Source organism: Lygodium microphyllum, chromosome 6 (genome assembly GCF_053477565.2).
Source record: "Lygodium microphyllum isolate KBCC chromosome 6, Lygodium_microphyllum_v1.1.10, whole genome shotgun sequence".
In the NCBI taxonomy this organism is placed as follows: domain Eukaryota; kingdom Viridiplantae; phylum Streptophyta; class Polypodiopsida; order Schizaeales; family Lygodiaceae; genus Lygodium; species Lygodium microphyllum.
The window spans coordinates 159,739,234-159,766,606 of NC_141140.1; the positions used below are offsets into that span (position 1 = coordinate 159,739,234).

Sequence of the window (27,373 nt, forward strand, 5' to 3'; positions counted from 1 at the left end):
AACAAAAGCTTGTTGATCATTGGGAAGATAAGGCAATGGAGGTTCCCTAGAGAGTGGAAGGGTACGAGGTGCAGCCTAAGTGGTGCAAAAACATTTGGGACTCTAACTTAGGGGCTTGGATGGCTTTTTGTAGCACCCTACCACACGAATGGGATGATTCTATCTATATGCGCTACCCGATGAGGATTGGAGTTGACTTCAATCAGGAGGTGCATGGTAGGTATGATTTCCCTCTAATCTACAATGTGAATGCCTCGACCCCTAAAGAAAGCCCTAATCTTCATTGAAAGGGACCTTCGCCCATCCATAACAGGCTTCCTCAAAGATTTCTCCTCATGCCCAGATCTCACCTTGTAACTATCTCTGCATGTTGTGATTACTATTAAAACAAAAACCTACTGCAAAGGAAGAGTGGTTATGGCCCCTTTTTTTATATTAATGCAGGAATACATAGCTATGCAATGATTCACCTCATGATGAGAGCCACCCTCTTGCTAGCATTTTTTATAAATCTATTAGAAGACATGAATGATAGTAGATTCACTAGGTGTAACCACCCATTTTTGTCATCCATACCACTCAATGTAAGAGCTAACTTGAAGGGGTATATACAAAACATGGCCTTTCTAAGCAAGGCCCTTAAGCCTCCATGCAACTTAGGCCCATGTGCACATGAACAGGATGCCACTTAGTGTGCTCCCTTTGTAATTCACAAAGAGAGAGAGAGAGAGAGAGAGAGAGAGAGAGAGAGAGAGAGAGAGAGAGAGAGAGAGAGAGAGAGAGAGAGAGAGAGAGAGAGAGAGAGAGAGAGAGAGAGAGAGAGAGAGAGAGAGAGAGAGAGAGAGAGGAGAAGAGAAAAAGAAGAAAAATATATATAACACAAAGAAAAGAAATTAAAAAAGAGAAAGAAGTGAAAAACTAAAGGAACACAAAAATAAATTTAGTCAATCTGTACCCTATGAGCATCACGATCACTGCACATAGGGACCACCCTAGCCCCTCCCCCACATCACAACTTAGGGCACATCAAGGGCAAGGTATGATTGATAGACCTATCTCCCTAAGTCACTCACATCACCTCCATTTACACGAATTGGGTTCTCAAGTGTGGGACAACACCTTAGGCTTGCCTATGGTTCTTGACCCATCTCCTAGTTCCACCATCACTTGCACTATGCACTGCACGGTAAGGTAGACACAACCCCTTAGGAAGTGCACTCTTTTTCTTTTGAGGAACATTGTATGGTGATGTGGCAAGCCAATATCTACAAAGGCCTTCTTTTACTAATTATCTATCTTCACCAATCGGCAACCTCCCAAACTCACTTCACAAAGCATTCCCAACATGACCCATCTCCCCAAAGGCCCTAAGAACCATTCCACACCAACCCTCTACAATTTCAGCCCATGCCATCAGGTGCCATGGGACTAACACCTAGCTAGGAGGGGGTAATGTTACACCCTTGAAAGATCAAGAAAAAAAGTCAAAAAATCAGAAATGAAAGACACTCCCAAGGCAAGAGGAAGACAAAGGACAAAGGTGCACTAAGAAAAATCTAAAGACATGAAGTGCAGGAAAAAGTCTCAAATATAAAAGGAAGCACACAATATTAAGCGCACCCTAATATATTAGCAAGAAAATCTCTAAGAGCATTGAAATTCATTTTGTAAAAGAGCAATGGGCTCTCTCTCCTGCAAGTTATAAGGAATGAGAGGTGCAGGTTGAGGCCTATGCTAATAGGAATGAGAAGAAAAGAGAGTAGAGGAATGGACAAAGGTCGGGGCCAAAAAGGAGATGGTTGCCCAAGGAGGGGATAGGGCATGTAGAAAAGTCAAGAAATGAATGAAGAAGCTTATTCTTGTGTGTGGAAAAACTTGTTCTCTTCTTGTTTCTTGCTCTTGCTTCCTTCTTGTGCATGAGAGAGAGAGAGAGAGAGAGAGAGAGAGAGAGAGAGAGAGAGAGAGAGAGAGTGTGTGTGTGTGTGTGTGTGTGAGTGTGTGAGAGATTGAGGGGCTGTGGAGAAGCTCTTACTATCCTCTCTTCATCTTTATCTTCTTCTCTTCTCACTTCTTGCGCACATGGCTATGGAGGTCGAAGCTCGGATCTTGGAGATGGAGCTTACTTGAGGGCGCATCTTGAATCATGGAGCTATTGGTGGATTCATGGGAGGAGGCACTCAATCGGTTTCAAAGGTAAGCTCACTAGATTTGTGTGCGAAAGAGTGCACACAGCTATGTGAGAGGTAGCCATAGCTCTCGTTTTGAAACACTTGAAGCAATAAGAAGTCTGTGGGTCTTGGTGGTTGCCCACAAGAGTGACAACATCAGATAAACACAATGATATGTCAACCCAAAGAATACACCTTGGGCAAAGAAATTGAAAGAGGATCCATACATGCTACTATCGAGAAGAAAGGAGGAGACTACCAATGTTCTATCATTCAAACTCCAAATACTTATACAAGGGTAAGTCATTCAAAATTTTAATTGAACATGGAAGTATTCATTCTTTTCTTGCACCAAAGACAGTTAGAAGATTGCATTTAGAATTCACGAAAACAAAGAAATTGGTAGTAGAGTTGGCTAGTGGAAAATATGTTACCTATACTAAAACTATAGAAATAATTTGAACTAGATAGGCTAGCAATTGAAGCCAAGTTCAAAATTCTACCTTTGGGATGCTATGATTGTATCTTAGCAATGGATTGGCTAAGAAAAAAGCTCAAATTTTGTGTGAAAGAGGAGGTGATGTTGGAAGGGAACATTGCGAAGACATATGGAAAGGTGGGGGAATCAAACTCCAACTAGCCAAAGAAAGATGTCTTTGGAAAGGGATAAGAAAGGGACAACTAGTCAACATGATCTAGTTAAATAAGACCGAGAAGGCTAAAGAAGGTACTCTAGCTTCTCTGATCAATGACTTCAAAGATGTCTTTTTGGGAGAGCTAACTCAACTACCCCCAAATTAGGAAGTTGTGACCACAAGATAGAACTAATTCTTGGAGATGAACCAATGTCCAAATGACAATACAAGATCTTCATACTTAAAGCCACTGAGCCTAAAGAGTAGCTAAGGTAATTGATTTGCAGAAGGATTCATCCACCCAAGCAATTCACCTTGGACGCACTTGTTCTTTTCCAAAAGAAGAAGGATGGATCTCTTAGACTCTACATTGACTTCAGTGGACTAAATCATGTAACGGTCAAGAACAAGAATCCTATACCTAGGATGCATGAATTGTTAGATGGCTACATGAACGGAATAATTCTAAAAGATAGATTTAAGGTCTAGATATTACCAAATTTGAATCAAAGAATAGGATATCCCAAAGGCCACCTTGAACATTGAATATGGTCATTATAAATTCTTGCTCATGCCATTCGGATTGACAAATGCCCTGGTAACATAAATCAACTAATGTAAGATATATTTCTACTATTCCTAGATGACTTTGTGCTAATATTCTTCGATGATGTATTGGTATGCTCCAAAGTATTAAAGGACCATGAAAATCATCCAAGGATCACATTACAAACTCTTTGTGTAAACTAACTCTATACGAAGAAAAGAAAATGTATATTCTTCATCGACAAAATTGAATATCTAGGATATATTGTCTCTACTGATGGAATCTTGATAGACCCTATAGAGGTGAAAGGCATCCTAAACTGGCCAATACCTAAGTCAATTAAGGAAAATCGAGGATTTTTGGGACTAATAGGGTGGCATGGAATCGGATTATTCCTCCAATTTGCATAGAATATTGTCTTTCATGCAAAGACGAAGCATATTTAGGAGAAGTATCACTTCATAAGGGAGGTGCTTGAGGATAAGTAGATTAAGCTCGTTAAGATTCACACAAATGATAGCCTTGTATATCTTCTTATGAAGAGTTTGTATTTCGAGTGCTTTAGACATTGCATAGTTGATGGGTATTGAATAGTATTTTTATTGTTTATTCTCCCTTAAAGTCATGTTGACATCACTACAAGGATTTAAGCCTATAGCGATGGCGAGTAGCGGCATCGATATTTGCATTGCTATTCGCGTCTCATTTGCGATGCAAATAGCGACGCATATAGCGACACAAATAGTGACGCTCCCAGGAAAAAAAAACAGGCTGAAACCGAGCGCAGGTTTATTTCGCGTTTTTGCGTCTACTGTTTTGAGAGCGAGAGCGAGAGAGAGAGTGACCGTCGTGAGAGAGGGAGAGGAAGAAGGCTTGCCGCCGCCGCTGCCGCCGTTGTTCGCGAAGGAGAGGAGGAGCCTCTATCGCGAAGAGGAGCCGCCCCACAGTTGCGATATCTCATCGGTGAGTCTATTCTCTCCTTCTTTTGCTTGTTTAGGGTTTAAATCACTTTCTTTTTTGCTTGTTTAGGAGAGGAAATGAGAGAGAAAGAGAGAGAGAGGGAGAGGGAGGGAGAGAAAGAGAAAGAGAGAGGGAGAGAAAGAGAAAGAGAAAGAGAAAGAGAAAGAGAAAGAGAGGGAGAGGGAGGGGGAGGAAATGAGAGAGGGAGAGAAAGAGAAAGAGAGGGAGAGGGAGAGGGAGGGAGAGTGCATTCTCTCTCTCCCTCTCCCTTTTGCTTTTGGAGAGTGTTAGGATATATTGTGAGAGGGAGAGGAAATGAGAGAGAAAGAGAGGGAGAGGGAGGGGGAAGGAGGGAGAGGGAGAGGGAGGGAGAGGGAGGAAATGGAAGAGATTGTGGGCAAAACTCTCTATTCACTTTTTTGAAGTGTTCAAATTAACATAGGATGCATGCATAGATCATTCTTGTGTGTGCAAACTTGAGAGCCCTTTTCTCTCTCCTTGTATCCTATCTTCTTATGCTTCACATTGAGGGCGAGGGTGAGGGTGAGGGTGAGGGTGAGGGTGAGAGGAATTGAGGAACTAGAAGAGTGAAGCTTCTCTCCTATCTTGCATTCTTCTCTTCTTCGCCTTCTTCTTCTACAATTTGGAGGGTGAGAGGTGGAGTTGAGATGAGGTTGGGATATCTCTCTTTCTTTTCTATGCTTCCTCTCTTTGTTGGAGTACTTGAGGAATGGATGGATTGCAAAACGGAGTGGCATAACCAATTGAGGGAGCCAAGCTTGGATTGTGAGGCTGAATTGATTTGAGATGATGATTTGATTGGTTGAGTATATTAGAGTAGATAGAAATCAACAACTCAAATTTTTATAAAAAAACTTTCTAATCATTTGTAGATTCGAATTGCGTTGATTGATGATTGCTATGGAGGATTAGTTATGTCCAACGTTTATCAATTGCATTAGGAAAGAAATTAGTTATGTCTACTATTATGTCTAATGATTGCTATGGAGGATTAGTTATGTCTAATGTTTATCAATTGTATTAGGAAAGAAATTAGTGATTTTTTTTTGCTTACGACATGAAATTAGTTCTCTAGATAAAACACCCTATGGGTTGCATTCAAATTGAACTCACAATGTAACTCATCTAAATGCAACTCATTGGAGAGTGTTAGGAGCATTTAAATGGAAGGACCTCTTGAGTGAAAGCTAGCAGGAAGAGAGGGAGATATTTTCCAAATAAAACATTTAAGGAAGAAAATGAAATGAGAGAGGGAGAGGAAGAGAGAAAATGAAATGAGAGAGGGAGAGGAGAGAGAAAAAATGAGAGAGAGAGAGAGAGAGAGAGAGAGAGAGAGAGAGAGAGAGAGAGGAGAAAGAAAAGGAAATGAGAGAGGGCACTAAGGCTCAATACATAACCTAGAAGCATATAAATACCACTGACAACACTATGACAGATATAAGTACTAGATCCAAGACAAAACATCAAACCATCCTACGATAGGGGTATTGCACCCAATGAGTATTAAGAGAGCATGTACATGTCACAATTAGTCCTATTGTCTCACTATAATATATCTAACAAATGGCTCATGTATCATCCAATGATAAGAGGCATGAAGTATCTTAAATTAATGCTTGATGTGAGAAGTGACAGTTAAACTCAATGAGACTAGGCTTCAATCTCAATCCAAGTGCATTCTAGAAGCATGGCCAAGTATATGGCATCAACCATAGACATTAGTGTAGCATGCAAAGTAATCAATAAGCATCAACAAGCAATAAGCATGAAGTTTCTCTTATAAAATAGCACTCAACTCTACTTATTACAGAAGTGAAAACCTCTATAAAATTGAGTAAATGAGTGCTCAAATTAGTCCAATAGCATGCCAAGACATTGACATAGAATCCCAAGTGATCTGACATCAAATAGACATCTCGAGAAGCTTAAGTGACCTCCAATAAACAATGAGTGAAGGGTTTTCCCAAATTGTATTACAAGTCATTAAATTGTTTGTTGTAACGTAGACAAGATGGAAAACGAAGAAGGTCATGTTGTTCAAGATCGTGAGGCGTATCTTAATCAGCGTGTCCCATGTCCTTGCTCTCAATGCAAGTTGGCAATTAGATGAAAATGTCGATTGTCTATAGAACACGTACGACGATTTGTCTATAAACCACATGTTTCGTACGTCCGGCATGGCGAGCTTGACAACGTGGCATGCGCAGAATAGGTCCACGGATGGAGTTCAACGAATATCAGCGGATTCGCGCGCATGGAGCCACATTGACCCTACCTTCCCAGGCTTTGCTCGAGAACCAAGGAATCTTCGGCTCGGTCTCACAATGGATGGCGTGAACCCATTCGGTCTGCGCTCAACTTCTTACAGTGTGTGGCCTATAGTCCTTGTCAACTACAATATCCCTCCATGGCTTTCTACGAAGAAAGGACATCTCATCCTTAGCTTGCTCGTCCCAGGCCGCTACAAAGTAAAAAATATGGATGTGTATCTTCGTCCATTGGTCGATGAGCTTAAGATTTTGTGGGAGGAGGGGGTCACTGTGCAAGATATGAGTAGGCGCAATGGTCGGCAGTCAGCCAATATTCGAGCCATTCTCATGTGGACGATGCATGACTTTCCGGGATTGGGAGAGTGCTCAGGTGAGCAGGCCTTCGTTCTCGCTAGTATTATCTATATTTTATCTCGTTCAATCAAGTATTCACTAGGTCGTGGTGTTGGAATAGGTCTGGTTACCTCAGGTCATCATGTATGTCCATTGTGCGGGCCACAGTTAGACTCCCGAAGGTCACGAACCATGAAGAAGATGGTATATCAAGGATACACTGCTTTCTTGCCAGAGGATCATGAACTCAGGGAAGGTTTCCTTGGATGACCTCCAACACGTATGAATGCCGCAAGCTTGTACGAGCTGAAAACGGTCCACGCAGAATCACATCCAAATGGAATGCGACGGTTCTCAGTTTTCTACGAGTTGCCATATTGGACTCACTTACAGGTCAACCATGTTGGATCCCATGCATATTTTCAAGAATGTGGGCAGCTTATTATGGGACCACATCACAGGAAAGAGAGACACTATAGGGGCACAAATGGATTTGAAGGAGGTAGGTAAGATGGAGGCGCTTTGGCCGCAATTGAGTGTTGATGGTCACGTGCAGCTTCCTCGCGCTCCTTGGGTTTTGTCCACTAAAGAAGAGCGCATTGTGAAGCAAGTAATCAAGTCTATCCGCACTCCGACGGGTATGATGCGTTCTCTTAGGTCCGCATTTTCTAAAGACGACTAATTATCAGGGCTAAAATCTCATGACTGGCATAAGATATGTCAGGTTTGTACTACGAATGGATTGTAATTAGTGTGGGCATTTTGCTATTTGGAATGTAGCCATTATTCATAATGCTTTCTCATTTGTGGCAGTTTGTACTACCGATCGCGATCGCAGGATGTCTTACTCTAGAAATACGCGTGGCCATTTACAAGTTGTTGACTTTGGTGCAATGGATCTCACAGAAGGAGATTAAGACGTCCTCTATTGAATCCGCGAGGTGGGGAGCAGTGGAGATGGTCTGTCTCTTTGAGAAATACCTGCCCACCAGCATGCTCACGATACAAATCCACTTTCTTGTGCATCTTGTGGATGAAGTGGAGATTGCTGGACCTGTCCATACGCGATGGATGTTCTTCTTGGAGTGCTTCATGAAAACCCTGAAAAGCTTTGTGTGACAATGAGATCGGCCAGAAGGTAGCATGGCCGAAGGTTGGTTGGTGTCTAAGGTGCTAGTGCATATTTCACAATGGCTACCAACGGTGGAACCAGACAATGAAATGCTCTGGTCGCTGAAGGACGATGATAGACTGACTGGAGATGTGGTGGTTGGAAATTGGATAGAAAAAAGAATGGATGCCTCAATGGAAGAGAAAGTGAATCGCTTTTGTCTGATGCACCATGCCTCTATGGAGACGTGGCTCGCCAAGTACCAGATCGCTAGGCAAGATCGAGAGGAAGCGCGAGTTGAATTCCGACATAGTATGCATCATCGACAGATTCGATATCTCGAAGGCATGGAGGAGATGCCGCAGTTTATGTCAACGCAATGGTTGCATGGAGCTTTGACTGCAGCGTCTCGCGAAGGGACAAAGGTCTCAACAGAGGAGTGGGAATTCTCGAGGGGATGTAGTCTAAAGGTGATGAGGGGTTTAGAATCTGTCGTATCTAAATTTTATATGCGACATCTAATTTGAGTGTTTCAATGTACAATACAAAATATATAGTGCAGCGTGGTCGCGTGGACGGCATTTTTGGGTGGAGCGTATTGACAAAATGCGCTCCACAATGGACTGTGGTATCATGGCAAGGTTCGAGCAAGAGAGCCGGCGACGAGCAATGGATCCAAACACGGTTGTGCATGAGATGGAGTATTTTGGGAACTTGCAAAGTATTGTTACGGTGGATTACCGTAGCTTCTCCATGATACTATTCAATGTGCAGTGGTTCAAAGTGGTACTTAGAGGAGCTGGAGCAACAGTTCGACGAGGTCCATCTGGATTTCTCGAAATAGATTTCGAAAAAAAAAGGACGGATTTGCTGACACCTTTGTGTTGCCGGCCCATTGTGAACAGGTGCATGGACTCATTTGCTTGCTAATTGTATTATGACATGGTTTATGTCACAATGGTTTGAACTCTCTTGTACATGTTTGTGAACAGGTAATCTTCTATCCAAACCCCCGACAACCTTGATGGTGGTATGTTATACCTTCAACTCCTCGAAGTGCGAGAGTATATGATCAAAGCGATGTTTTGAGTATAGATGAAGATAATATACAAATAAAGGGGTCGATATTGCAAGGGGTGGAGGCCGCCGTCGAAAGCTTGGAGCCAGCATCGGCTAACAATGATGGAAATACAGGAGTCCAAGAATTCTTTGAGAACGAGGCGGACTCATTCTTTTGTGGTGACATGTCTATCGACCTTCCAGTGTATGCGGAGTTGTGTCAAGAGATTAACGTGGGACCATATGATACTTCATACTTGGAGCATTCACTTACTCAATTTGTTGACTAATCGCTTATAAGGGTATATAAGATATGTATTTTAAGTGAGATTTTTTTTAAATGATTTATATTACTGTGCTTTGTATGATTTAAATTGATTATTCTAACATCATTTTTTGTCTGTGCAGGTGACATTTTCAAGATGAGTCGAGGGATGAGCGATGAGGAGTTACATGACATCTTCGTATGCATATCTCCAGACAAGATTGCCAGATTCAGAGAGATGGCAGACCAGGAGCTGTCTTGGTCTTCGTCAGGGCGCTTTGCTAGATCTGCTTCAGCGCGATCGGATGCTTCGGCTTCGAGCAGACGATCTCGACGCTCATGACTTGGGCCAGAGGGAGGGAGTGCATTGGGATCAGGGGGATGCTGTAGAGATACAGAGGTAGTGAGCCCACGGTCAACACGGGATACAGGTGCGACTCCTCGCTCTCGTGGCTCAGGTGGATGCTGTGGAGACACGGACGCGGTGTCTCCGTCTCATCGTTCAGCTGGAGCTGCGTCACCTCCAAGATTTATCACACCTGTGGGGACGTCTACTCCAGTTACTCCGGCTTTTGCGCAGCCATCAGCAGAGTAGGTGGCACCCCTATGGGTGCCACTCTGAGAGAGATTACCCCTGTCGATACACCGGATGCAGAGGGGTCTCCTGGATATGCCCAGGAGTGTGGACGCAAATGGGAGAGGACCCATCTTAGGTAGACTCCTAGGGGTTATGGATATCTAGTCGATAGTAGGTCAAGAGCCATCATCATGAATGATGAGGGGAGGAGGGTGATTGGTCGCATGAGAGAGCCGTGCCAACAAGTTTTTCAGCACAATGTCTTGGATCATTGGAAGAACATACCGGAGGGGAGCAAGGACTACATAGTAGCATCCTTACACGAGGAGTTTCCGGTGTTAGCCGCAGTAGATAGATTCTCTATGGGCTGGATGATGGATTGCATGCATGCATACATGTCACATAGACGATTCGACGCACGCAAGGCAATTAAGAGTGGGGCTGCAAAGCCCGAGTGGTTAGATGCAGACGACTGGCGCCGACTGAGGGAGGAGGCTACAGATTCTCTAGGACGTTGGAGTCAGTAGCGCGAGGCGGCGAGGGCACGACTCGAGGTCTGAGTGGTCCATCATCTTGGGAGTGGCGGCTACAGGACATATTTGGAGGACTTTGTAAGTTTTTCTTTTGTTTTGCTTGTTTATTTTTTTGAAATATTCTTTGTACTGACAATCATGTTTCTAATAGTTAGCATTTTGTTTTCTTTGCAGCACTCCATTACAAATCGCGATCCGACTGGCCTTGAGACTCGATATGCAGAGCGGCACAGTCTCACTGCATTGATCGACCGATTGTATAGACACGGTGGCCCTGTAAGTCACTCATCTTTCTTGTCCGTAGTTACCATGAGATATTTGAATGCATTATTGTATGGTGGATTGATGTGTTGTTTCTTTTTCTGCAGAGTCCGTTCAATGCTCCTTTGCGGCGGGACGAGCTTTTGGGGGACAAGGATGCGTAGCTTGCCCTTGGATCCTTGGAGCTCACACACCTTTATTTTTGAGTCGCCTGATCTATGTAGACATTTTCTATGTATTAGTGATATCCTGTCATGATTGTACCAATTGCTTTTTATGCGATCATGTATTTATTTCATGTATCAGTTTTATGATTTCAGTATATATTGTTTTTGTTTGCAAGCGCATTGTACACAGTAGTGCAGAAACTATTTTGTATGGCTCTCATAAAGCACATAGTGTTATATGCTTGCTGCCCTGCCACAAAATTTTTTCCCCTGTTACCATCGCTATTAGCGTCGCAAATTTTACTACTCGCGTCGCTATTGGCGTCATTATGCGCGTCGCAAACCGTCGCTATAAGCATCGGCATTGGCATCGCTATCAGCATCGCAAATTGCTATTGGCGTCGTTATGCATGTCGCAAACCGTTGCTATAAGCGTCGGTATTGGCATCGCTATCAGTGTCACATAGCGACGGTTTGCGACACGCATAACGACGCCAATAGCGACGCTAATAGCGACGCCAATAACGCCTGTTCTATGGTCGACACCAATAATGACGCTTTTTGCGACGACGGGGGTAAATTTTGTTGTTTGCATTTTCGTCGCTTTAAATATCGGTATAAGGCCTATATCTTGTAGTGATGGTAATACGTTTAGAGGTAGAGGTTCACATACTTATGGTAGAGGATATTCCTATGCTTGTGACTATGGTGTTATAGGTTGTGGAGAGTACGTGCCTAGAAGGGGGAGGGGAGCACAATCTCATGGTCATGGACCTCAGAGCATGACACTAGGGGCCTCGCATAACCCTACTTATAAACTATTTCCATCCCACAGGGGATGAATCATTGAATAGCACCTTTTCTTATGCATTCCACATCATGAGGCCTATTGAGGCTATAGCCAACAAAACCTAGAAACATGTGAATGAGAGTGTGCACCCTTATTGATCACACACCTTTTGGCATGACACATCGAGATAATCTATCACTCAGTAGGAATTCAAGGATAAGAGAGAAAGGGGTCAGTGAGATGAGGATAGGCAAAGGGTGACCACCCCACCAATAAAGAAGAGTTATCGCCACGTTCTTAGCCTTAGAGTAGTGTCACACCATACCTTTAAGGAGTCAAATAAGTCAAGTTTGTGTGATGTGAGAGGCCCTAAGAGAGAAAGGGGTTAGGAGAGATGAGGGTAGGCAAAGAGTCACCACCCCACCAATAAAGAAGAGTTAACACCACATTCTCAGCCTTAGAAGAGGGTCACACCACACCTTTAAGGAGTCAAATAAGTGGAGTTTGCATAGTGTAAGAGGCCCTTTTTCCTTCTTGCTTTCGAAGATTGTAAGCCACCTTTACTTTGAAAGTCAAGTGTCCACTCTCGTGTAGCACGAGCCTTACTAGCATAGTGAACATTTCTCTTGGTTCTTATTTTGTATTTCCTTTTTTCATTAAAATTTATTTAATTACCTTTTGGCATTTAAATTTGTGTATTGTGTTTCCCAAATTCCTCTTGTCTCCGGCTCTTCAGTTTTGGCATTTAAATTTGTGTATTGTGTTTCCCAAATTCCTCTTGTCTCCGGCTCTTCAGCTTCGTTTATGAGAGTAGTACTTCGACATTTGGAATTGCGAGGCGTCTATCGGCCACGTTAGGGGCGCTGCAGGATCGAGGCTTTCTCTTCTCGCGACTCTACGTCCATGGGATTGCTCTGCTTCGTCTTGGATTTGCCTTCTCTCCAGCCTCTGCTGCTTAACGATCTCAAACGGGTGAGCTATTCTCGGCTTTTTTGTCGATTATGCTGGTTTTTTCTGTCCATTTTGTGCAGTATCATCCAATTTGAGACGTTTCTTTTCATGCATTTTGGCGTTTTGCAGTCTTTGCTGCGGGTAGCCAATCTCTGCACTCTTAGAAAACTCAAATGTCGGCAGTCTATTACTGATCGTTCCGTCAACCTTGCCCTTTGTTCCGTGGACAGAAGCTCCGTTTCGGACAAGTATGAAGTAAGAGACCATGCTTTCAAAGTTTCGTCTGAAAATCTGCCATCATAGGATCAGTTCAAGTTACTTGTTGCGGTGTGTTTCCATTCGCGAATTTCCTCTCTGCATGCCCGCTCCTGAAGCAAGCAATGGTTAATTTGTCATTTGTTATAATAAGCTCTTGCTCTCTTGCATGCCTTCTACGTCTTCAGAAGTTTGCACGACTTAAACTTGTCACTTCTAATCGCTTTGTTTTCTCCAAAATTTGTGCTTCACGTGCCACTTGAAGCTCAAGCTTTTCTTCTTACCGTCATGCAGTTGCGAATCATCTACAGATCATCCGATGCACTGAATCTCAGGGAGTTTCATCATGCTCTTTCTAGTCTAATACCGTCTTCAGCAGCAAACTTACCAGGGGCCTCCGGATGCCTTGGTGGACAAGGCAATAACCAACCCGATGAGTTATTGTGAAACTTCTTAACAGGAACCACCATCTGATTTGCTATCACGAGTTAGTGCCATTAATATACATTCATACATTATTCTTTGTGTGGCTACAAATCTAGATGGCTGTCTAGTCATGAATGGATTGAAGGATGATATATAAGTACAAATAGGATGATGACTTCTGCATGTCAGGAATGGGTCAACTATATCATGTCAAAGGGATAGAAGGGAACTGCTGGATGACTGCAGGTCCAACTAGGTGACTTGCAGAGGTCTATTGGAGTTTTGAAAAGCTTTATTGTTTTTTGCTTATGTGGAAATCTATTTGGACATGCCTACACTGACTTCTGAGCTGATAGGTGGTAGCAAACTGACAATGCACAGGGTTGAATTGTGTAGATATACTGTGTACGGTTACCTGTTAAACAGTGACTTAACAGACCCTCTAGAGACTTAAGTTGACTTGTCCAACAGATAGATAATGAGTTTATACAGTATGTTGACAAAGGATTAGGATAACAAGGAGGAATTTAGGACATTTGTATGAAATTGCAAACTTGCATTTAATGGAGAGTTTGCATTCAAGGGTATCTAAAGATCACCACATGAGAACCTGGGTTCAGGCTAGGCTTTTCATGAACCATTTATATGGAGATGATAACAGATTTATGATGAGGTTATTTGAAAGAAAGCGTATTGTGATCAGCAGTGGACTAATTTTGTTGTTTCATGATCAGAACTCTGAAGCTTTTTCCTAGGGATTGGATACCATTACAGTATTTGATGCTCATTTTTCTGCATTTAGGTCTGGATAGGTCTACACATAGGCACCCACCAAAGAGGGAACTGGGAAACCTTGATGAAAGTTGCTCCTCGGAACTTGAAGCTTAGCATCCAAAGAATCATGTTTAATGCAGGTCCATGAAACCCTTCAAGAAGACCATCAAGAAGGTGTCAACTTTAAGTTGATATGATGACATCACTTTTGTTAAATATGGCATGCTCAAATACCTGGATTATCAAAACTCTCTGACCACCTAAGACACAATAAGCTATAAATAGAGGTGCAAGGACCACACACATTACAGACAACTATGTGTTGTGGCCACATATAAGAGTGGCTTAGATAAGATCCACTGGGTGTGCTTGGGGTTTCCTAATATGCTGAGCAAGATTGAGACAAGGTTAATACATTTTTTTGTTTGGGGATAAAGGTTCCACAGAAAATTATTGAATCTTGTAGTTGAGGCCATGCTAATACCCAAGTAAGGTTTGGAGTTTGACTTCCTTGCAGCTGAGTGGCTGTTGCAAGGACTTTATTACTAAGCTGAAAAAGCAGCTGGAATTCCGGAATTTTGCTTGAGTGCAGGAACTCATCATTCATCAGCCAAGTTAATTTGGTGTGTTGTGAGTGGCTTTCTGAAGTTAGGAACGGAGTGCAACCAATCATATGAGACAAGGCTTTTCCTGGAGTTTGTGAGACCCAACAACCAATGTTGCCACTACACATGTCATTTAGTGAGTTGATATGTCTGCAATGCAGATCATTAGCCAGCCCATGAGTTTTGAACTCCACAACTTTAGATTGATCAAACAGTAATGAGGACAATCAATTGAGCTAACAACAGCCCAAGCGTTATCAGTTTGGTGGGGTTAGCCTCCTAGGATGGATTTAGTTGCTTCTCTAGTGAGAGTACCAGTGCCAAACCTTGATTGAAATCAGACTCCACCACCCTTCTTTCAACTCACTAAGGAAGTGTTCCAGTTTTAACATTTCTTGTTCCGGGTCAGAGGAGTTCTGCAACCATTCAATAGTGACGGCAGCACTACTCCAAGATTAATGCAGTTAAGAACAACTTGCAGTCTTAGGAAAGAGTATAAGGCACTTGTGTGATAGTGGCATTCCTTGTGAAATCACTTGTAGACAAACATTTCAGGCAGTAGAATGAGCCAGAACCATGTCAGAAAGGATTTGCAAAGTATCAGTCCATAATTGGCCAAAGTTTGAGACATTGACAATGGCTTTGGATGGGCACTATAATGGTTAGCAAGTCAAATTTAATGATTTGGTGGACTTTGTATCTGGTTTTAGAGATTTGGATTCATGAGTTTTGACTATTCAAAGCTACTATTGGTCCTTGGCTAGTTGGTCCTCAGTCTTCAATCAAGACTCTCATACTTCCAATCCACATTTTTTAGTATTTAGCAGATGGGGTGTCAATCCTTTTGCTTTCCTGTGCATTTAGATGAGCTCCAAACTTACTTCTATATAATGCCAAATTATTTACAAAATGGCTGTATTTTCTTATGGGTCAAAATTTTCATGAATACTTATACCCATGGCTTGCGCGTCAAGCAGAGTTAACAAAGGACTAGCTGAATGTAAAACGTGTTCCTTGCACCGATTCTTGTGGGACTAGATAGATTGGGTGGGGCACTGTTCTCATGTTGGCGCGCCTTCTTTGGGTTGGGAGCTTTGAAGCCTTCTCATCTTCATATACAGACTGCAGTGCACCTTACTCTGGGATGTAACACGGTCATTTGGATGATACAGAAAAGGAGTAGAGAGTATGAGGAGGTAGCTCTCGAGCATAAGGGCTCAACCCTTGTATGACCTTCTCACACGTCTGCCCCAGAATCTCTGCATATTCAGCTTGAGCGAGAAGATACATGGATCTCAGAGGAATCCCTTCATTCTGAGGAGAATGTTGCAGTTGGGAAAGAGACTATGGGTACCATTCCCTAGAGCCCCCAGGAAGGGGATATCAGTACCAAGGGAAATTGCTTTAGTGATGAAGGCTGAGACATCTCTTCTTGAATTTTCATGTGCTCTTGAATGCCAAGCTTGCTTATTGAGGATCAAGTGGCAGTGTTGAGCATCTGGCTCCGATACCATGTAAAGAAGTGCTACAGCAAACAAAGACAAACATAAAATCTATGACAAAAGTGGAACAGAATTTGTAGAATGCTCAGATGAAGTATGATTGCATATGAATTAATATGATACAGTAAGGACCTTAAAGTTCTATATCTTGAGGATAGAGGATAAGGTGAGCTGAGAGTGGTGTTGGATATGTCAAGAACACTTTCGAGAGAGTGTTGTGACTTGTACTTGGGATAGATCCCAAAAGGCAGCAGCAATAGTCCAGTCCACCAAGTGTAGATGGTGTCATGGTGGCAGTGAAGAAGTGAAACACTGTCCTCCAGGCAGAAGGATATCTCTAATGACTCTGGGCAGCAAAACTCAGGTATGCTGGCTGTGTAGGCAGCTCCAGAACAGCAGGAAGGAGGAAGATGATGATGACTGCAGGCTGTCTGGACCAGCTGCACAAAATGCAGGGTATGGTAATGAAAACAAAAGGGCAGCACATTGCCTGGATGGAGCAGCAACAATAGAACCTCCGTAGGCTTGAAAATACAGATGGATATGGACTGGCAATAGCGATTAACAGCTGGGCAAAGCCTGTTTGATGATGGTGACAGCAGCTGGGGCTTCCGGATGGGCTGATGACAGCAGCTGCAAGCTAGGCAAGGGGTGGCAGCTGGGCGATCCGTAGCTTGTAGCTAGCTATACGATCCCCCTCTCTCCCTCTTGTTTATCTTCATGATCTGTTCCTGGAGAGCTGGGGAAGGAGAGCCATCGTCCTGTGGAGCTTCCATGTTGGTATTGCCCTTGTGCTTCTGATAGATCTGGTCATGGTAATCTTGTGTGTTTGTCTTTCCTGTCATGTTCATGTTCTTGATTCCATTTTGCTTCCGCTCTTTTGTGCATTCTCACATCATGTGCACACACACTGCATTTTTAGGATGTTTGTGATCCTTGCCATGTGGGTAGAGGGTTATACCTCGTGAGTCTGCTGTGCATTGTGATTTGACTCTGGAACTTGTCCAACGCAAAAAAAATAAAATCCAATCAAGCTAGAAGAAAGTGGTAGGCAGTAGTCTAATCTCTACACCTGTACTGTGCAGCTGCCACATTGTTATCATTAGGTATAAAGTGGTAGGCAGTAGTCTAATCTCTACACCTATACTGTGCAACTGCCACATTGTTATCATTAGGTATTTTACTTTCAATTTTAACATATTGGTGATATTTTCCTGAATTACAATTCTTTTTAAGCAGCTATTTGTGTATATTGAAGTGGTTCTCTCCTGTGAAAAATTTCGTCAAAGTTCAATGTTGTTTCTTATGTCTTACAGTATCAAGCCTCGGAGCCATAATCGATGAAAAGTTATTACTTTCTTTGGCTCCTCAGCAGGACTGTAAGAAGGTGATCATGATGAGTGGCCACTATTCCGAGAGTATAGAGTCATGTAAGGGCACGTTACTGGTAAGTTTCAAACCACTGTACTCATCTTAACTTACAAGGAAGCTGCATTCTTGCTCTTCTTTCCTTTTTTATGTGAATATGCTTCTATGTTGATATTTAATCATAGAACGAGGTAGCTGTTCATGAGAGATATGTATAAGGCTGACAAAATTGTTTTTGCAGGAAGCAGCAGATCATTGTGTTTCTATTGATTTTATTGAGATTTTACACCAGCAGCCTGATCAAAGCTCTGTGGAGAACAGTTTAAGTGATATGGATTCCTTGCCTCAATTTGCTGTTAATATTGGGGAGTTTGAGAATTGCACATTTCAACAAGTGGCATGGGGTTGTGAAACTTCCTCAACCCTGATCTTTGAGTCTGTCATTGAGCATCCTAGAAAACATGATGAAAAAAAGGACATGGAATCAATGAGCTTTTCTTTTTCAAAGTTTGGTGGATTTGGATGATCCTATTTTTAACAGGATCTGGCTTTTGGTGAAATCAAGCAGATGTTTGGAAGTTTGCATCTCTTGAGAAGAAGTGGGCCCAAGATCTGATCTCTGACATTGAGTGCCCCTTGGAAGCTACTCTCCTCTTTCGTGAGAAACTATACAAGGATGTAGAAAGGGTCTTTTGTTCTGTCCTACCGATGATGATACAGTTAGTGGACACAATACAGCCATGTCAGGTGGAACTTTGAGCAAGGCTTCCGTTTTCCTATTTTGGCACTGCTATACTTAGACAGTCTCCAAAGCAAGAATAATCACATCCATTGACTTATGTTCTGACGAAGTGTACTTTATAGACATTTGATTTTTCTGGGGTTTGAATGATTGAGAGCTGTCAGAGCAGCACTTTATAGTACCAGACAAGCTTGGTTTACATAGTTTATAACCTATTGTTGTAGGGCCACAATAACTTGCTTGATTCCACACTTGGCAGAATAAATAACAGTTTCCGATTCCAACCTATTATACTTAATCAGATGTGTAGGTGCCATGGAGCAGTAGCGGGTACTTCTGCAACAGAGGAATCAGGGAGAACTGGCACATGCCCAATAACCAAACAGGAGCTTGACATACATGATCTCTCACATAATGGCATCAAGATTGGGTTGTCTACTGTTCTGTATCTGCCTTCCTTCAAGGGCCCATTTGAGCAGAAGTCTCTTAACCTTGCTCGACCAAATTTGACCTTTACAGTTATCAAGTGCATAGCATTGAACACATTAAGTGAAGGTCTGTCTCAAGCTTCTGGTAATGGTCATTTGCTATTTGGCTTATAGAATTGATGTGCCTGTGTCTGTCATATTGACAATTAATGTGACTATGAAAGGCCTGCTTTTTGGGGATCCTTACAACCTGGTTCCATCATCTGAAATCGACTGGGAAGGAGATGAGGATAAGCTAGAAGTGAATGATTGGGGTAAGGCTGCTCCACAATCTTGTTTTGGAGGCATGCGCCTATCAAGCTGGAGTCTTCTATTAAACTGTAGTTTTCCTGGATGGTACAATACAGTTTTTGCCACTCTCTGTGATGTGCTGTACTCCAAGGACTCTGGCTTACTGTGCACGTCAACAACTGACATAGATACATTGATGGATAAGTCATTTCCTTGCTATTACCTTCTGCTGCCAGCAGAAAATAAATTAATGATGGCAAGAGTGAGTAACATAATTATTGTGGTGTCAGGAGTCCTTAATGAGCTGATGATATTATCAGGTTAATACATCAAGACAGGTTTGCTAATGGCTGTATCACTTTATAATGATTTTTAAGAGAATAGCAGCATCTGAAGAGCTATTGAGGATCTCGCCCCCAGAATTAAAGCATGCCAACGTACCGGTTGAATTTAAAGATTCAATCAGCAAATGCTTAATGAAGGTTTGCACAATTTGCTGATGTGAAAATTGAGTGGACAAAACTGAGGTGACTCATGAACTGCATGATGCAGATTGGTGTGGAGAATTACAATCCTCTAAGCTATGAGCGAGGCTGCCATGCTAAACTGACATGGCTTGTGAAAGAAAGCTTGCAGTTCCGGTACATGTTGGTAACTCTATACTGCTTGATAAATTGTTGATTTGCTCTGTCTGGACAGCTAAATGACTGACTCTCTCTTTTGGAACTACAGTCCTATGCCAGATCAAAGAGCATTCGCAGCCAAACAAGTGGTTCCAAAGCAGACTTCATTGAATAAGAAAACCGGTGTGTTGCATAATGAGACATTGCATGGGAGCTCAGGAAGAATCTGCACTCCAGAAAAAGCACAGAAAGTCCAGGATGCAGGACAGAGTGAACCTAGATCACCAATGAGCTTGACAGACCGGCCAAATCTAACTTCATCACCTTCGATGCATGGAAGTACTCCATTACTGACCCACCAGTCCGTGAAGCCACTGCTGCCATTACAGAGCTGCCCAAGGCAAATTCAAAATCAGGTCAAACCAACCCATCCTCAGTTTCTGGAACAACCATCAGTGGATTTAAGGAAACCAAAGATTCAAGAGCCACCACCCACCTTGCTCAAGGCCAACTTTCGGAGGATCAGGCACGGAAAGTTATGACACATTATATTTCAGTCCAACAGAAGTCCATTGTTAATCTGTGGAAAGCTCCAACTGTAGGTCTGAAGTCGTTTTCAGACTTCAACTGCCTGTTTTGATACAAATGTCGCCCAAGCATCGTATGCATCTCTACTTACTGAGGCAGACAAATGTCTCAAATCCCTCCAACAACAGATTTATATAAGCTCAATCAATCATTGCACCAATCACATGGTAATGCTGTATCGATCGGGGGCAAGGTCCAACACATTTTCAGGGAGTAGAGGACAGTGAGGAGCGAGAGGAGAGAGAAACTGTCGCGCCTGCTCGGCTTCTCGAATGAACGAGCGCCACGTCTGGTTCTCTTTGTGAAGTAGGGATTGCAATTGGGCGAAGTCGTGAAGAAGGCGCTCGTGAGTGCGCCCGGCTCGTAAGTCGCGCCAAAATTGCGGTTCCACGCTAGCATCGTTTTGCGCTTCATCGACTTGCCTAGGCTCATCTAAAGGCACGTATTTTCATGCTATCAGCGTAGACCTTGAGGATGTTAAGGAAGTTTTTCATGACAAACACTTGAAACGCTAACGTAGCTAAATGTTGGCATGATAAATTAATGGCCATAGAATAGTGTTCGATTGGCAAAATTTTTACACTTTATTATACAAGCATTTGGTAAAATTTTTACACTTTATTATATAAGCATGAGGAAGTGCCAAGTATCACCTTGAGCCTTTATAAGAGATAGATCGTCATAGACTGTTTTTAAAGCCTTCCAGGGCCTTAAAGACACCAAGTAGAATCTACATAGTGGCACTTCAATAAGTTTTTTGAGCCACCACAACATTGCCTATGTATTTTCATGAATGTTCACTATTTTAATGTCTTAATATCATTATTACATGTAAAATAAAACGGTACTAACAAAAGTAGTGAATCAAAAGTGTTGCAAGAAATGAGGATAGGAAGAAAATTGAATGGACAGATTCTCTAGCACAAATGTCTATCATAGTAAAAATTAAAGTCTCATTTTGATTCTCTTTATTTGATATTTGGATTCTCTCTTTCTCTCACATTTTCATGTATACATGTACTCTCTCTCTCTCACATTTTGATTCTCTCTCACACACACACATACACACATTTTGATTCTTTTTCTCATGTTGACCTTCTCTTACACATTACACAAGCTTATTCTATCTCGCATATTTTTATATACTTGTTTCTCACACACATTTTGATACTCACACAATAGTCATTCTCTCTCTCTCACAACTTGATTATCATTGTTGTTTCTTGCGCGCGCACAGACACACACATTTTTACACAAGTCGATTCTCTCATATTTTGATACACTCATATAATAGTCATTTTGACTCTCTCTCTCTCTCTCTCTCTCTACTTGACTATCATTGTTGTTTCTTGTTTACACACACACATACACACACACATTTTTACACAAGTCGATTGATATTTTGATACTCATATAATAGTCATTGAGACATGGGAGCAGGAGATATGTAGAATTTCGGATATCCTAGGGTACATAATTCATAGCGCATATTAGCCACATATAGGAAAAAGAGGGCAAGGAGAAGTTGCATATATATATATATATATATATATATATACAAATGTCATTTGGAAGGAATAATTGATGCATGTAAAATAGACTGACATAAGCGGTGCATATGGATTATGCTTAAGCATACTACACTGATGTACATTGCGAGATGTTACATTCCACATAAGGAGTCCCCCTTCTATGCATGGCATGGAGTGGATTCGCAAGAACCTCTTGAAGATTTGAGTATGGATGCATGCACATATATGCAATAAGAACATGTGATAGTCTTAGGTGACTTAAATGCGCGTATTGGACGTATGTAATTTCAGTCCATAGTATGTGATGAGCTAGACAAGGAAGAGATTGTGGATGTAGATGCATGTTGGTGTAGACAATCTGAGGATATAGACATTAACGCTCATGGACGTGCTTTGATGGATATGGTTAATGGTTTGCACATGTCGATATTGAATGGTATAAATTGTTTCCTCGATACTGAAAGATACACGTGCTACTCAGCGAGTGGAGGTTCTAGTGTGGTAGACTATGCAATGGTACACATGAATGATTTATGCATGATCAGAGAGTTCTAGTTAGGTGAAAAACATCCAAAATCGGATCATATAGCTTTGGGCTTGACACTTGATATTTGTCACCGTGTAGGACATGCAGGGGACACAATAGGTACTGGTCCATTTCGTATTGATATAGACTAGAAACAAGCATATGCTGGTCACTTGGATAGTCTTATGAGCAATCTTACTAGGCGCACATGGGAAGATTTGAGAGATGCAATGTTAAATACGGCTATAGAGGTTTTTGGGAAACCAAAGAGTAGTCACATAAATGTCAAAGGATTGCCATGCAAAAAATGGTTTGATGATGAATGTAAGGCTGCGCATAGAAAGCTCAAAATCCTCCCCAAGGGATGAGAATAAAGTGAGGCGGAAAAACGATATAATGCTCTCACGCGTAAAAAGCGACGATGATATGTAGTGGCCAAAGAAAGTGAAGATGTTAGGGAGTTTGAGAAATGTCCAAGGGAAGCATGGAGAAAATTGCAAACCAAATGGTCAAATGTTATGGGGGATTTTATAGATGTTGACATGCTATTATATGTTACAAAACTTTACATGCATAAAGGGGTACAACCCATCAAATGTGATGTACATACGCAGTCATTTAGTGCTCTCTTCACTTTAGAAACATTGGAGGCAGCCCTCAACAAGATGGCTAATGGAAAAGCATGTGATACTTTGCAGTTGAATGCGGAGATGTTGAAATGGACAACAAAGGAGACGAAATTGTTTATGTTTCATGTGATACATCATGCTTTTACATATGGTTTTCCCCAAGAATGGCACGAGAATTGGATACAATCGTTGTATAAGGGAGGAGATTGCAGTTTGCTCACAAACTACCGCACGATTATGGTCAATTTAGCCATGGCAAAGCTATTCAGCACTATCCTAGAAATGCAATTGAGTAAATGGACAGAAAGTAATAACAAATGAGCTTATGGACAAGCAGGTTTTCGCCTTGGTTATAACACCGTAGACCATTTGGTTACTTGTGCTAATGGATGAGAGTCGGCTTGAGGAAGCAACCTTGTATTGCTGTTTTGTGGATTTTAAGAAGGCTTTTGACATCGTACCAAGAGTTGGCTTACTTATGGCAACGAATGCAAGAATTAAGGGTTCCAAATGATCTATGTATGGGGATTTACATGATATATATTGAGTAGTGTGCCATCTCAAAGGTCGCAACGGGCTGTCACAAGTATTTGAGAGTAATATGGAAGTCAAACAAGGTTGCTCACTCTCCCCTACATTATTTGTTTTATGCATTGATAAGCTAGAGGAAATACTTTTTACGGCTATGAATGAAGAGGAAGCTAAAAGCTCGCATATGCTTTATGTAGATGATGTGGTCTTCTTTACATATATTGGGGAACATATGCAGGAGTTCATGGGGATTCTTGAACGGTTTTGTCAAGATAGTGGTTTGATGGTGAATGTATAAAAAACAAAGCTAATGGCTTTGCGCACCAAGCAATCAAAGACCCCACCAAAAGTACATCATGGAGGACATTTTATAGAGGCAGTATCTACTTTCAAATACTTGGGGATTGAGATACCTGTAGATCATAGATGGCATACATGTGTGGAGTGCCCATTAGCAGGAGGGAAAAGCAAGTATTATCACTTTGAAGACGACTGCAACTGTACGGATACTAAATGTCGAAAAATGCGTTGTATGAGTTTTGATGCATATGTTCTACAAACAATATTATATGGAGTGGAAGTGTGGGGGGGAGCATCTCCTCATTTGCATAAAATGACATTAAGAAGCTGCAAAAAGCTTTTATTCGTAGACATTTGGGCATCAAAAGCACCACACCATATGTGCTTATGCTTTTGGAAACTGACCGTCAGCCAATTGAGGTACATGCTATGATCCGAGTGCTAAGATATGCCACCTGAGTATGCCAAATGGATGACAGTAGGCTCCCCAAACGGGCATGGGATTCTAGCACATACCTACAAAAAATATGAAAAAGTAAAGTGCTTTCAACAAGATGGGTGGTGGATATGCGAAAATGGTTTAAAGGGTGGAGAGTGGATAGATATCTAGATATGGCATCCGAAGATATATGCATGGACACATTTCAATTAGACCTCTTACGAGCGTATCAAGTAAAAGATCAAAGCAAGGGAGCAAATAGCAAGATTGCTTATTAAAATATGCATATATATCCTTCATGTTGGGAATCCTACATGTAGGCAGAGGCACATATGCAGCCATACATAGCCAATCCACTCTCAATGGTATTTAGATGGAGTATTGCATGATTTCGAACTCAATCACACACTTTATCGACCGAGATAGGTGCATGGAGTGGACAGGCAAGAGAGACGAGGTTATGCAAGCTGTGTGGACTATATAGTGTAAATTCAGAGGATCATTTGATTATGACATGCCTAGCATATGCACACATATGGGCTGACTTTGATATCCCTTTACAGGGGCCACTTCACGAGTTTTTGACCACTACTCCTATATCGAAGTTAGGGGCTCTCATCACCCGTATGTTACGCTTTCGGGAGAACCACGCTGTATAAATTGTTCTTTCACCGTAGCTACCCATTTCCTACCATGGGGGAGGAGAATCATTGTATATCTGGAAAGGTTCCATGGGTCATAATTTGGCCTTCCGTGGACGATAATAAACTACTCTTTACTCTCTCTCATATATATTTTGATTCTTGCATATTTTCACATACATGCACGCACACTCACTCTCTAACACTCTCACACACTCTTTTTTCTTTGTGATTACTCTCCTTTTCTCTCTCTTTTTTTTCTCTCCTCTATTCTTCTTTTTTTTAAAAATGAGTGATTATGTTATATCAAAAGACTTAAAAAGTACAAAAGTCACATGACAAAAGAACACAAAGGAGTACAAAAGTTAGAGTAGGGTCACTGAAGAGGTTATGTGAGACCAAGATACTAAGTCATCTTTAGTCAAATTTTATCAACTTATTGAATAAGGTCAAGTTACCCACTAAAGAAGTCCCTTTAGCTTCACAACATGACTTTGGATACCCAAGCCAACATAAAAATTTAATGTATTGTGATTGACCCAAATATATTAATAGCCCTAGCATTTGAGGTGAAACAAAATCTTCATGTGGAGTTGTGTTAGACCATGATACTTAGGCTTATCAAAAACTCAATCAAAAGGGTCTATCTTGGTGCCCACCACAACATGTCAAATGTTAGAAAGAAGCAACCAAATTTTTTGAGTAAAAGGATACCAGATAAATTGATGAGGCATGAAGACTCCATTGTAGAAGTATAGGAGAAAAAATTTTCCATTAAAAATACCATGAGGTAAAGAGTCGAAGCAAGGGGAGGACCACCCACCAATATGTGCTAAATGAATAGCTTCCATTTAAATAGTGTCTTGTTGTGTTATTCCTCCATCATGGTTAATTTTCACTATGCTTTAGATTTGTGCAATCCCCAATGTACGTTGGCTTTGACGATCAACCATGAATGATATTTAGTCATGAGGTGGTATATTTGATTAGTTGAAGAAGACTTCGGACTCAAGTGACTTGCAAGATCCCAACCCTACTAGGGACTGTTAGAATCTAGGACATGGAAACATTGGTGTTCTTGCAAGACTTTGGAGACCTTGCCCTAAAGGTTATGGTAGCCATGAGGGACCCAAAAGACTTGTTTGATAGTGTGAAAAGACATGATTGTGCCTTGAGGAAAGAGAGTGGCATCAACCCCCATTGAGACCAATGCAAGGTGAGCCATATGATTAAACTTAGGTCTCTCCTCTGATTTGTTCTCCCAAAAGAGTACATGAGATATGGCCGAAATTTCAATTTGGAAAGAATTGGTAGCCAATTGATTCTTTGCTTGGTGCCATTGGAGTTTGCAAAGTACCATTTTCCATGAACATGTCAAATGATTGAGAAGAATTGAAACAGATGTAGAAAATTGACACATCATTAAGGACATGCCACCATGAACCTTGAATCTTTGTATTATCTTGCCAAAGGCCTTGATCTTCAAGAAAATAATGGGCAATAATTGTCCAAGGTTCTTGATCAACATAATCACCTCTGAAAGTGATTAGTGAAGGGTTGTCATATGGGTCCAAACATCCAAAATAGCCCCATCCCTCATGGACTTCGGTGTATAAAAATGATTCTAAGATATCCATGTTATACCAATATGCACAGTCTTTCTTCCACATCATAAAATAGAAGTGACAGGTGAGATCTTCTAAAGCAACATTAGTCCAAGGTAGCAATTACAAAAAGTAAGCAAGCATGGAGAGCATAATATTTGTGCCAAGCCAAGCTTGTAATTTCCAATGAACAAATTTGGCTTCTAATTATTGCAAGGTCCATTTCAACAAGATTTTGGGCTATAAATCCGCACCTAAGTGATAGCCAAGTTGCCTCACAATGTCTTCCTACTATGGAGCAACTACACCTTGCCACTCCAAATCTAAGAAGTTTGAGCCCATGGAAGTAGTAAGAGATGATTTGGCATCATTAATATGGATATTTGATGGATATCTAAACAAATCGCAAACATCTAAAGCTTTGCAAAGATTAGAAGCATCCGCTTTGCAAAACCATGAAGGTGTCATCAACCATCAGTACTTGACTAACAAAATGCTGGTATGAAGGAAGATATAAACTAGCCAACTGTCTCGTATTAGCAAGATGTGATAATATAGAAAGAATAGGTGAGTAGCAAGTGCAAAGAGGAGAGGACGTGGAGGGTAGCCATGTCGAACCAAGCCTACAAGGGAAATGGGCTCAATGACTCCATCATTTAGCATAACATGGGATGTAGCATCCACATTGGTGTAAGATCAACTAGGATATATGAGGTCCAAAACCCATGGCTTACATGAGATCCACAAGAAAAGGCCATTCTAAGATATCAAATGCCTTTTCCAAGCCTAATTGTACCAAGAATGCTTTGTATGTTGCTCATGATTAATGGCCATTTGGACATTTAAGATATTGTTCAAAATATATTGCCCTTAATGAATGTGTACTAATGAGGATGCACCAAAACATGTAGTTGTTTATGG

At 41.6% G+C, this 27,373-nt stretch overlaps 1 protein-coding gene across 6 annotated transcripts; it reads left to right on the top strand.

The window, feature by feature from the left end:
• Positions 1-12,495: 12,495 nt before the first annotated feature.
• LOC148035339 (uncharacterized) lies at positions 12,496-20,220 on the top strand. Of its 6 annotated transcripts, none has more exons than XM_087680342.1 (12): positions 12,496-12,669; positions 12,778-12,903; positions 13,198-13,321; positions 17,527-17,657; positions 17,820-17,982; positions 18,147-18,325; positions 18,623-18,893; positions 18,973-19,062; positions 19,156-19,301; positions 19,417-19,521; positions 19,592-19,680; positions 19,772-20,220. In XM_087680342.1, the coding sequence occupies exons 1-12, from the start codon at positions 12,601-12,603 to the stop codon at positions 20,202-20,204; spliced, it is 1,926 nt and encodes a 641-aa protein (XP_087536468.1). In that variant the 5' UTR covers positions 12,496-12,600; the 3' UTR covers positions 20,205-20,220. The 6 variants fall into 6 exon arrangements, with proteins under 6 accessions (XP_087536468.1, XP_087536469.1, XP_087536464.1 ...); XM_087680343.1 differs by having other exon boundaries at positions 18,623-18,875; XM_087680338.1 differs by having other exon boundaries at positions 18,973-19,301.
• The last annotated feature ends 7,153 nt before the right edge of the window (positions 20,221-27,373 follow it).